The 11,356-nt window shown below is 30.9% G+C and overlaps 3 protein-coding genes across 4 annotated transcripts; 2 read left to right on the top strand and 1 right to left on the bottom strand.

The window, feature by feature from the left end:
• Positions 1 to 787: 787 nt before the first annotated feature.
• LOC128874298 (uncharacterized) lies at positions 788 to 3,823 on the top strand. The gene is made up of 8 exons (XM_054118905.1): positions 788 to 1,191; positions 1,480 to 1,655; positions 1,717 to 1,829; positions 1,885 to 2,370; positions 2,444 to 2,507; positions 2,592 to 2,766; positions 2,832 to 3,006; positions 3,081 to 3,823. The coding sequence occupies exons 1-8, from the start codon at positions 904 to 906 to the stop codon at positions 3,341 to 3,343; spliced, it is 1,740 nt and encodes a 579-aa protein (XP_053974880.1). The 5' UTR covers positions 788 to 903; the 3' UTR covers positions 3,344 to 3,823.
• A 641-nt stretch (positions 3,824 to 4,464) lies between these two features.
• On the bottom strand, positions 4,465 to 6,246 carry LOC128874300 (multiple coagulation factor deficiency protein 2 homolog). 2 transcript variants are annotated; one of them, XM_054118910.1, is made up of 6 exons: positions 6,089 to 6,246; positions 5,837 to 5,958; positions 5,615 to 5,662; positions 5,308 to 5,468; positions 5,084 to 5,232; positions 4,465 to 5,000 (listed from the first exon to the last, which is right to left on the bottom strand). In XM_054118910.1, the coding sequence occupies exons 2-6, from the start codon at positions 5,942 to 5,944 to the stop codon at positions 4,837 to 4,839; spliced, it is 630 nt and encodes a 209-aa protein (XP_053974885.1). In that variant the 5' UTR covers positions 5,945 to 5,958; positions 6,089 to 6,246; the 3' UTR covers positions 4,465 to 4,836. The 2 variants fall into 2 exon arrangements, with proteins under 2 accessions (XP_053974885.1, XP_053974886.1); XM_054118911.1 differs by lacking the exon at positions 5,615 to 5,662.
• Positions 6,247 to 6,855: 609 nt separating this feature from the next.
• On the top strand, positions 6,856 to 10,568 carry LOC128873193 (uncharacterized). Its single transcript, XM_054116574.1, has 10 exons — positions 6,856 to 7,033; positions 7,282 to 7,403; positions 7,485 to 7,627; positions 7,736 to 7,853; positions 7,921 to 8,156; positions 8,229 to 8,289; positions 8,367 to 8,575; positions 8,649 to 9,805; positions 9,897 to 10,031; positions 10,115 to 10,568. Exons 2-10 carry the CDS (start codon positions 7,301 to 7,303, stop codon positions 10,134 to 10,136), a joined length of 2,184 nt encoding a protein of 727 aa, XP_053972549.1. The 5' UTR covers positions 6,856 to 7,033; positions 7,282 to 7,300; the 3' UTR covers positions 10,137 to 10,568.
• The last annotated feature ends 788 nt before the right edge of the window (positions 10,569 to 11,356 follow it).

The raw sequence follows: 11,356 nt of genomic DNA, 5'->3' as shown, positions 1-11,356 counted from the left end.
ATTAGGAAAGTCATAAGTGTCATACATGCATACCTTCGAAAAATTCGTTCGGTCTGATCACCCTTAGACAGTGATGGGCAAAACCCTAGGCTTCGAATAAATCTGAAGTTTGCTGACATGTTTGTCTCATTTCCTCTTTTGAACTCGATTATCGAGCGAACATACTTGGAAGATGAAATTGTTTTGTAATTGATAGAATGTATTCCCTTTAATATCTGTTTAGATAATTGTTGTTGCGTTAAACCATTCATACAAATGATAAATATAACTAATACATCGTAGTAGTATCAAATAGAGCCGCTTACTGAGAGGTGGCTTTTCTGAATGCACCCCTATGCAGTAATGTACTTGTACGATATATGTATAAAACATAAATCACCCACAACAATTAATCCCAAAATATTCTATCTATCAAAACAAAGAAGAAACATCTTTCGAGGCACTGTATACATATACAAAGCTGGGGAACAAGCTGCCTCCTCAGGGACATTGAGTATACATGTTTCAAATCGGCAAACTTCAAAATCTCATCACCTTAGAAACAATTGTCACTTATCTATTAAATTTATTCATGTAATTTACTTATGTCTGGCGTGAAATGTATGGTTAATTAACTAGCACAATCTGCATATTATCCAATAAGTAATATTGTTACTGTTGTTTGAAAAATTTAAAATATATTTTACAAAGTATATACATATATATACAATATTATTTTTTACCCTATCCCAAAATATCTTATTTATACTATAAATACAAATAGTGGTTTTTAATAAGTGTACCGTTCGACTTATTTTGAGTCATTCGCTACTTTAATAAGATAATGCGTGTTGTAGGTGGTTATTGATTAAACTCGGAATCCAGGAAGGCATGCGCGACTTTCTTACTTGTAAATCGTAGAGCATGATGTTTTACAGAGCCTTGCGAATCTTTTTCAATTTTTTTACGATCTTTTACTGTGTGACCGGTGAAACGTTAACGAGGAAAAATGAAATACGCGTCGGCGTTAGAAACAATTACCAGATGTGCCTCGACAGCTTTGATATTCACAAGGATAAAATTATTAGGACGCACGAATCCCTCGACATGGGTGCCAAGTATTTAAACGAGAACGCGGTCGATTCTAAGGATGACTGTTTAAAATTTTGCTGTGATACGGTTGGCTGCGATGTGTTTATCTTTGAGGAAAAGGTACATGCATTTTAATATCCTAAAACAGTAATACATTACCATACATTTACCATAAAACCATTCAAAAGTGCTATTTAGTATGCATCTTATACGATGTATTTAGTATCCACAAAAATTGAATTAAGTAAATGCAATAATACTTTTATAATACATTTCTTATTATGTATTGTATTTCCTTTTTTTTTTTATACTGAAATAAATAAATATTAAATAAAAATCACTGTACCCAAGTTTAATTCCTTTATTATCTACATTCCCCAAATCATCAATTAATTTTATGTTGTACAGAAACATGGAAATTGCTACTTGTTTCAATGTGGGCCACTACATGATTTTAAGTGTAAATTCACTAGACATGCTAATTACAGTAGTGCATTGCGTACCAATTACAATACACAAGGCAACACACAACTGGAAGAAGAAATTCGAATTTCTCAACAAGAACACGAATTAAAGTCTCTTAGGTAAGCATTCATTGTAATAATGTTTTAAACATAATCAAATGATTAAACCTTTTGCATCTAGGAAATTGGCAGACCCAGTGCAGGCAGAATATTCTTTCACAGAACCTTCTATAAAATTAATTGAAACTTTAACACCAAAACTATTGTTAACAACACCACCACCTGCTAAGCAAGGTAATTACTAATCATATAATAACATAGAGTAAAAAAATAACATATTATTTCATAGCTTGTAGCCGCAATCAGTATCAATGCCGCACATCTGGAGATTGCATAGCAGTATATAATGTTTGTGATGGTATCCCACAATGTGCAGATGGATCTGATGAAGCAGCAGACCTTGTATGCCCTACAGAGAAACCAACAATTTCTCCTTCTATGATACAAGGACCTCAGCCACCTCCACCACTTCTACCTGTTGATATTATAAAATATCAACAGATGGTTGATCAACATAAATCCCTTGCTCCATTGTATGCTCGTATCCCAGAAGTTAATCCTAAGCCATGGGAGCTACCTAATTTAGCTCATCAAATAATACCACAGCAACAACCTCTTTTATATCCAGCACAACAGATGGAACTACCTCAGCTACATAAAGGTTTTGGTGCTCCTGGATATCAATGGGATTATCAACCCATGTATGAACAAAACAAAGACATGTACAACCCTGTTAACACTTTTCACGAACAAAATAATTTAAATCCTAACGAACGTAAGCAGTCTATAACTATGATTACAAATAAATATATTATAAATAATAAGTATATTGCATTTTCGATTTTCAGAGGATCAGTCGCACATTTTTAATCACAAAGGATCTAGCGTTATAGGAGAAAAAGAATCAGACACGTAAGATATCTCGATTAAAGATGTACAATTAAATTGTGAACAAAGTATGAAGAACTCTTAAAATAATTAAACATTTTCTGTTAGCGGTACATATTTAGATTTAAGGCATCCGTATGCGCCACACTTCGTATTGCCAAATAGAGGTCCATGGCAAAACACTCAAGTTTTCCCATCTCCATCTCCAATACCGAATGTGCAACAAAAACAAATTAACGAAGTCGAAAAAAATGTTGTTATTACTACAACTCCTCCTTGTGACGTAAGTTTATTTTTCATGTATACCTACAACAATTTTATTGTGTTAGCTATACAGTATTCGTTTAGGTATCGCATGAACAAACGGATGTATCAATGAAGGGCAAAGAGATTGAGGAAGTTAATCGACAAGAAGAAAAGCACGGTGTTCATGAAAAAGAAGTTAATCAAAATAATATTAAACAAAGTACATTAAAAAATGAAATTACAAAGCTTAGTCACATTCAAGCTAAAGAGTTCAAAGGTATATTACTAATATCGATAAAGTTTCATAATTTTTTATAACAATTATTTTATATAAATGCTTTTTTTATGCAGAACATAAAAGTGTAATAGTTATTAAGGATCATATTAGAGAACATGGAAGAAATGCTTTAATGGCTGATCATTTGAAGCAAGTGAATGAAAATGAAGTTTTAAGACCTAGAGGAGCAGTCATATCTTTGGCATTAGGACTTACGATAACAGCTATTACAGCAACATTAATAGCTTGCCGTTTGAGAGTAGTTCGAAGACGTGGAAGACGTCATGGGCCATATGCTCATGATGCAGATTATTTAGTTAATGGAATGTATCTTTAAGTAAGTACGAATTTGTTTAATCAATGGAGTCTAATAATATTTTCCTACTACTTTAAACAATATCGTAATAAAAAAATGCTTTTATTGTAGTAATTTTATTTATTTGGACAAAATATTTCAATGTATACCTAATATTTATTTAATATTTGGTATTTGTCGAAATTGTTATTCTGTGTATAAATACACTTTATGTACTATAAAATTTATATATTCATAACAAATATTAAAATATTTCATAAAATGAAGTCTTGTTTGAGTAATTTACATTTGTCAAGTTAATATGTCGATTCGTGTATTAAAGTCGAGTTTGAAAAATATTGACAATACAAACAGAAATATAAGTTTAAACATTTTTGAATAGCGTAACTTTTAATATAATGTTGAATACAAAAATTCTATGTTATAATTTAAGCAGGTTTAGCACAATAAAACTCTTGTCTTCTTATAAGGAAACATAAATACATGTATGTATAATTCATACGCCCTTGCTTAAAAAGAAAAAAAAACTAGGAAGTTTGTAACAAAACTATATTTATATATTATTTTTACAACCATATCATACATGTAAGTCTTAATGATTCTAAATAACAGAATCATTATTTAAATCATCACACCACATATTTTCTATTATGTTTTAGTTTGCAGTGGTATGATCATATGATGTTTATTTTATGCGATTGTACATTTCTGAATGAAGAATTACATCCATAAAAATTTAATTGACCTATGCTATTAGGCACAATGCAAACATAAAATTAGTATTGTTTCATTTTTAAAGGCCACAAAACAGTCAAGTTCTATCTTCCAGAGGAATTCCTATATTTCATTATTCTTAACGATACCGAAGCAATAATTTATCTAGAATTTTAAAAAGGTTTGGCATCTATATTCAAGGAAAGATATTTTAAAATTCTTCTATAACTTCATTGATAATTAATCAGTTATTTTATTAATTATTACAAGTTTTTATCTTAAAAAATAGTTATCTGTTATTAAACTCCCAGTCTTGCATTTAAAGATTATGTACTTTTAATGTATAACAAATTAGTAGAAATTCTACTCGAGAATGAATAAATTGAATGACACAGGAATTTTTTGGAATAAGTTTAACATACCACGTATCAATTACAAATGATAATAATTACTTTATTCCAATTCTTCCTATGTATATATTACAATCCAATTTTTTCCGACACAGATAACATATATATGTAAGAAAAAATTGCAGTTGAAAATACAAAAAATAAATTTGTTTCTATTTTAAGAAACAAATGATTCTTATATATAATTATTACAAAAAATTATTTAATTTATATTCTATTTGAGAAACATGAACATAAGCAAAATAATTTCGATGTCTGTAAAAGAGTTGTGTCAGAACCATTACTCGTACAGTAACAAGTGAAGATCGTGAAATGTTTATAAATGGAACTGTATGTTTGTTCGATATGAAATTAAAATAAGTACAAGTAACATTATACTGCTGTACACTACTACGGGCGGCCGGTAGCTGCAGCATTTTGCTGTGCTTGGATAAATTCAGGGTAATCAATGTACCCGTCATTATTCGTATCATCCATAGAAAGTATTGGATCTATTAAAGTAACCAACTCCTCATCCTTGAATAATTTTTCCCCTGTCTCTTTCTTACCTTGTTCTGGATACGAAAAAGTAGTTATGCATACACTTGTCACAGTATAAAAAACTACATTTTAATAAATATCTGATTAGTATACATACCATGCCAGTGAATCAAAGACTTTATAAGCTCGCATCCATCTAATTTGTTATTGTTGTCTGCATCATGCATTTTGAAATAATGAAACTGCAATTCCTGGTCTGTCATTTTACTAGTATCTATTGGGACCTCCATATGTTCAGCAATATGGCTATGCAGTAAAGTACATAATTATCAAACTTTTAAACACTCTTTATTATAATATGTTTAAGTCATTGTAACGTACGCTTTTTCATTAACTATGTTGGCAGCATTAAGTATTTGTTGCGGATGTTCATGACCGTGACCTTGTTGAACTGGTACCTGATGCATTGGCACCTGTTGTTGCATTGGTACTTGTTGAGCTGGAACCTGATGCATAGGCACGTGTCCTGGTGCTTGCTGAAACTATATATATATATTTTCAAATAAAAATATGTAATAATCTACTAGATAATAATTAATAAGGTTTCATCCAAACATGCATTATGTGTAATATAACATAATGTAGTAATATTACATAAGTTTCCTCTTGTATTACTCTATGAATCTACCTGTTGCTGCGGAATGTGTTGTGGTGGATGATGCATTTGTTGAACAGGCTAAAATAATTTGAATATATACTGATCCATGAATTAAACTACCATTAAAAACATTGATTTCATGCAATTTGAAGTACCACTTGAATATTTCCTGATATTATTCCATGAAAAACTAAACAAATTTGAACAATACTTGCAACCATATGTTTATTAACCTTACATGATACAACTTACTTGTTGATAATGTTGAGGTGACACACCTGGTGGAACCCTTTGTCCCTGAGCACGTATACATTTAAAGCCAAAAGTTCCAATTATAAACAACCACAAAGTCCAATTCATTTTGTATTATTGTCCTACAAACAATATATGCACACGTATAATTACATGTGTAAGGTATATTGGAAGGACGACATGCGTCTTATTATGATATTGCATTAGGTCGAGTCATGAAAATAATGTAACACACACAAATTTTTCAAATACCTTGTTTACGTTAAGGGATATACACAAAAATTGACATGAAGCAAACGTCCTGTTCATTGGCAAGACAGAACACCGGATCGCAGGTTTGAGGTTATGTTGTAAAAGTCATAGACTGACGTGGACAGATGCTTCAAGTTACTTTCAGTGATATTTCATAGGAGGTCAACGATGCGAGTAGATGCGAGGGGATTTATAAATCGAACAATATGTTACTACATTATTATGTAAATTTTAAATAAATAATTTCTCCTGTGGAGCATGTTTAATTTTAATTCTTCATATCAAAATGTTTCCATGTTTCAAATATATTCAATAGGCTTCATTTAGTGATTCGAAAAATCCTACATGCAATTTATCTAACAAGAAAAATATTACAGAATACGTATAGATTTTTAAATGTTAATAAGTTATAAATTATCATTTTGCAAAACGTATTTTATTACTGTATAAAATAAATTTCTTTTGATGTATCGTTTTAAAAAATTCCGACCAATCATTTCACAGTCAAAGCAGATCGAAGCTAATGCATTTTTCACTGAAAATGCATTTGTTTACGTAATGTTTAATAAAATTCCGTTAATTACATGTATTAAAAGTAATTGTCTTTCTTAAACTAAATTTTCAAATTGTTGAATAAACATTGTTTATTTACTCAAATTTGTATAAACATTAATTGTTAATATTTATAATTGCATAAAACTAAACTAAAATTTAATATAGAAATAGTAAATTAAATAAGATTTCAATCAACGACCTTAACTGGTCTTTATGAAGTTCATGCTTTCACAATGGCGGAAATGTAGTGTCCTACTTGATATGAAATAAATGGTACGATTGCACAAGTTTAAAGAGCAATAAATAATTTATTGTTCACTAAATAAGAAAAATAAATCTTCAGTAAAATACTTATTAATTGGAATATCTAGGGAATCCTCGTATCGATAGGTATGCATTAATGTTGTATGTTTTTGATCATTTCTGTGTTGACTTTTGTGCTTTGCATAAGTTTCAACAATTATAAATTCCTTCCACATATCTTCAATATATGTCGTACATTTTTATACAAGTATGCATTCTATTATTTAATCCTTTAAACATTTAAATAAATTAAATTTCTGATACATGGACACTTCATGTTTTCACAGTCCTGTCTAGAATAAATTAACATTTTCCTCATATTTAACTATTTTTAGACGAGATAACCAATGGAAAATGCCTCAAATACAGAAACATCGAAAAATTAAACGAGCTACAGTGCTCATTAAAAGATCACAATGTGTAAGAACTTTTCCTAACTACAAGTCCTACAAACCATGTAAGTTCTTACAATGACTTAATTTGTGATATATCTAGCATGTATTTTAAAATTAATAATATAAAATTGAATCATTTACAGTATGCGAAAAGTTAAAAAGTAATAACAATTCATTGGCAAAGGCATTGTCTAAAGAGAAACAAGAATGTCAGATTCTGTTTTCACAAAATGTTGCTTTAAGGGCAGAGGTACAAGACTTAGGTATGAAATGTAATAAACGTGATGTAAGTAAAATTTATATGAATACTATAGCTAATTGATTCAGAAAAGCAAATAAAATTATTCTGTTTCATTGTTTATAATTGATATAAATATATACTTATGTATTTTAGGATGCAATAGTAAATATTTTACAGAATTCTAACGAAATGCTTAAAATGTTGGTAACAGTCACTGGTTACTTGACAAATACAATTTCTTCATGTCAAGAAATTGCATCTTCTGCCGGAAGTAAGATTTCTTAAGTATTTTTTTTGCTATTGTGTGTAAACTTTACTAGCATAGAATATTATTTTAGGAAGGGATCCGTATAGAAGATTATCTGCAAAATCTCCAACTAAAGGAGTGGTGAAACCTATGGTGAGCGGGCACACCATAACAAAACCCACAATTAATTTAAGTAGAGTTAATATGCTGCATATTAATAATCCGTCGAACTTAAGTATGATTGAAGAGGTGCCAACACCCCCAAGACATCAGTCATTAAGCAATGCACTGTCTCCCGTTGCTGTTCCTGTGACACAACGCAGATATGTATGTATTTTATTAAAAATCTCAAACTTAATATATTATATTTAAAAAATAAAATTGTTTTGAATATTATAGGAAAATAGCCGTGTGTGTAGAATGCCAGAGAGAGTAGCTGTTAGTTCTCCAAGAAGCAGTGGTATGTTATATTCATTGGACATGCGATATTAAAATATTTAATATAGGTTAGTTATACCGTTTAACATTCATTTATAGAAGAAAATGAACGAAGGTTGAGTAAAAGAAGTAACAGACATTCTGGAAGAATATCAGGAAGGCGTTCAAGGCCAAAGTCGGCTAGACTTTCTGGAAGCAACAGTACTCGATCTAGTATCGAGAATTTCGAACACATCGGAAGTCCCAGAGTGAAACTTAACGATGTATCAAAATTACTGCAAAATTCTCAAAGCATTAACATTCGAATGGTTTGTGTTTACAGTCAATATTTTCTGCTCATACAAAATTTCGGATAATTTATTGAAGTGTATTCCTCTATAGTTAGGAGAAACTCGAAATGATGAAGGAGTTAGTAATTTAGAAAATAGCGATAACGTAAACGAAGATTCTCAAACAAGTATAACAATACCAGAAACACCGCCCTCTGGCGATTCTCAAGATGATAATGATAAAACTATCGAAAATAATAATGAACAGATTGATAATGAATTGGATGATATTAATGATCAAACAAAGAGAAATTCTAACGAAGTACAAAATCTTACATCAAATTGGGAAGATCCTCTCGAAGGACCAAGTTGGTTGTTCAACAATTTCCAAACTGTACCTTGTTACATGGACGAGAAGACTGATAATGTAAATGTTTCTAGCAATGATAGTATGTGTATAACTCTAAAAGCGACAGACACAAATGATACATCAGATAGTGAAAATTGTGTGGAATTGACATCCTCAATGCCGTTATCAAACAGACGTAAAAGTCAAACACAAATGTCTAAAACGGATAAAGAAACATATAATAAAAATGAAAACACAGTTCATCAGCAGAATAGGAACAATGAGATTTTGGGTGATACGTTTACATCGACTGCTCTAACGGATACAGTTGAGAATGAACCTACAGTGAATTTAGCAAATTTTGTTACGCAAAGACGAGGTTGTTTCGAAAGCGAAGACGAAGATGATTTTACATTGCTTCTTATGCGGCGACCGCGTAACATACCGTTTGACGTAAATGATTTAAAATTACCTGTTTTAGAAGAGTCTGCACTAAAACCCATAGCTTCAGTCGATTCAGAACCTGAAATAACTACTACTCTTCGAAAGATATCCCAAATCGGTCCAATTCCGTCTCTTGCAAATAATAGCCTAAACGAATCCACGTTCAGTCAATCCATGGTAAAACTACCACTACTTATAAATAATGATTACGACAATAAAGACCTAACACAATCGAAAGATGAACCTGAATCTTTATCACGGAAGAAAAAAGTAAAGAAGGTAACTGTAAGAAATTCTAGTGAGTGTGTTGACACTTCGGCAACATTAAACAGGAAGAATAACCAAAAAAAGAAGAACAAGCCTCCGAGTAAAGACCCAAGTTCTGCTAAAGTAGTACTGCAGAAATTAGATGAATCTGATGTCAAGTTGAGGACACCCACCCCTGAAGAGATAACTCATGATTCCATGCAATCCTTGTACGTACTATAAACCAACATTAATAATAATAGGAAGTTTATCTTCAATATATTGAGCATACGCGATTCTAATTTGTACATATAATCGCAGGAGCCCAGTTTCTTTGCGCATGGACAATTCTACCGATTCTGACAGCAGTAGTGCAAGTACAAACAGCGCTCACACTTCAAATCGTCCTAGACGGAGAAAAGCTCCTATAAGTATGCAGGAACCCAACTTAAGAAAGTAAATAGTCTTCCTTCAATGTTCTTTTTAACGCTTACTACATATTACATGCAATTATTAAGTCATAATTGATACATTTTTAGGAAATTGCGGAGGAACCGTTAATACATATTTTTAATTCCATTTATTCAACGAGGTGTACCTTTGAATTCAGAGTGCAAGAGTGGGTAGAGATACAATGAGGAACTACAAATAATAAGACAGATTACTCTGTGCTCGATGTGTTTTGTCATTCGTTTCTCGAGTGCCAATGGATTCGTCTTTATCGGTTTAATGTAAATAATTACTGGCATCCATGATGAATTCGTTGAGTAGTCTTTTCAAGGAGGAATACATTAAAATTATATTAGACTTTGAATCATACTACTTCCATTGCAACGCACACCTTTATTAGATGAGTACTGTTAATTATTTACAGACGATCGTTATGCTTTGACGTAGTCCTAGTTTCGATAATTTTGGCTTCCTGGTGGTTTCATATTGTATGTTGTACTTTTTGTACTATGTTGCAGGAAATAAACATGAAATATAAACGAATATTTTATTTTCTTACCATATCAGTTCATCGTATAAAATTAATAATATTAAATTACTACAATTCGTCAATAAAAATGATACAAAAGATGAAACTTTATCGACAGTCATTTAGAATTCATATTTTCGAACACAGAATTCGATTTATCAGGTGTTCAACAATTTCAACTTTTATCATTTTCGCTACAAAAATTATTTTTTATATTCAATAATTCAACAAAATTATAATTCATAATTTATATTCATAAATTCATAAATTTTCCTTTTTGGATCATAAATGTGTATTAGGTGTTAAGTGGCGTTAATCGATAATCGATATTACGAAGTTGTTAGGTTTCGTCTGTTTCGATATTACAATCGAAAGAAATCGTTATTCGTTCAAAGGCGTTCGGTGAAGAAGGACATAATGCGAACACGAAAGTTTCAAAGAGGAATCAATTTTTAGCACACTATTTTGAAGCTAAGCCGCATTTTCTTCATTAAAGGTAAGGATACAGTAATATCTTAACAATTTTGAATGTTATTCTGTGTAAATCAAGTAGCTTCAAGTATTAAAACGATAATCCCTTACAACATGGACGCCATAGACGAATACCCTTCTTTTGTACATAATTTCGAATCCCGAATAAGAGATAAAAGCTTTTGTCGAATAAAACTTTAAATTTAAATTATAGAACAAAATTATATCCCTTTTTATGTCATTTCTTATTCGAATAAAACTGTATTTATCTCTGATGGGCAAAAGCTATTCGTGATTAGAAGTATTGCGAGTAAATTTAGAAAGCTTGAAT

This window comes from Hylaeus volcanicus, chromosome 3 (genome assembly GCF_026283585.1).
Source record: "Hylaeus volcanicus isolate JK05 chromosome 3, UHH_iyHylVolc1.0_haploid, whole genome shotgun sequence".
Classification (NCBI taxonomy): Eukaryota; Metazoa; Arthropoda; class Insecta; order Hymenoptera; family Colletidae; genus Hylaeus; species Hylaeus volcanicus.
Note: the sequence above shows the minus strand (reverse complement) of the source record. Positions and strands in the feature narration are given on the sequence as shown.

Excerpts from the sequence above, each read along its gene's own strand:
- LOC128874300 (XM_054118910.1), bottom strand. The coding sequence starts at position 5,944 with ATGAATTGGACTTTGTGGTTGTTTATAATTGGAACTTTTGGCTTTAAA. Across the intron at positions 5,469-5,614 it reads AACACATTCCGCAGCAACAG|TTTCAGCAAGCACCAGGACA; the intron begins GTAGATTCATAG and ends ATATATATATAG. Across the intron at positions 5,001-5,083 it reads GTCTTTGATTCACTGGCATG|AACAAGGTAAGAAAGAGACA; the intron begins GTATGTATACTA and ends TTTCGTATCCAG.
- LOC128873193 (XM_054116574.1), top strand. The coding sequence starts at position 7,301 with ATGCCTCAAATACAGAAACATCGAAAAATTAAACGAGCTACAGTGCTC. Across the intron at positions 7,854-7,920 it reads AATTGCATCTTCTGCCGGAA|GAAGGGATCCGTATAGAAGA; the intron begins GTAAGATTTCTT and ends ATATTATTTTAG. Across the intron at positions 8,576-8,648 it reads AAAGCATTAACATTCGAATG|TTAGGAGAAACTCGAAATGA; the intron begins GTTTGTGTTTAC and ends ATTCCTCTATAG.
- LOC128874298 (XM_054118905.1), top strand. The coding sequence starts at position 904 with ATGATGTTTTACAGAGCCTTGCGAATCTTTTTCAATTTTTTTACGATC. Across the intron at positions 2,371-2,443 it reads TAATTTAAATCCTAACGAAC|AGGATCAGTCGCACATTTTT; the intron begins GTAAGCAGTCTA and ends TTCGATTTTCAG. Across the intron at positions 2,508-2,591 it reads GGAGAAAAAGAATCAGACAC|CGGTACATATTTAGATTTAA; the intron begins GTAAGATATCTC and ends ATTTTCTGTTAG.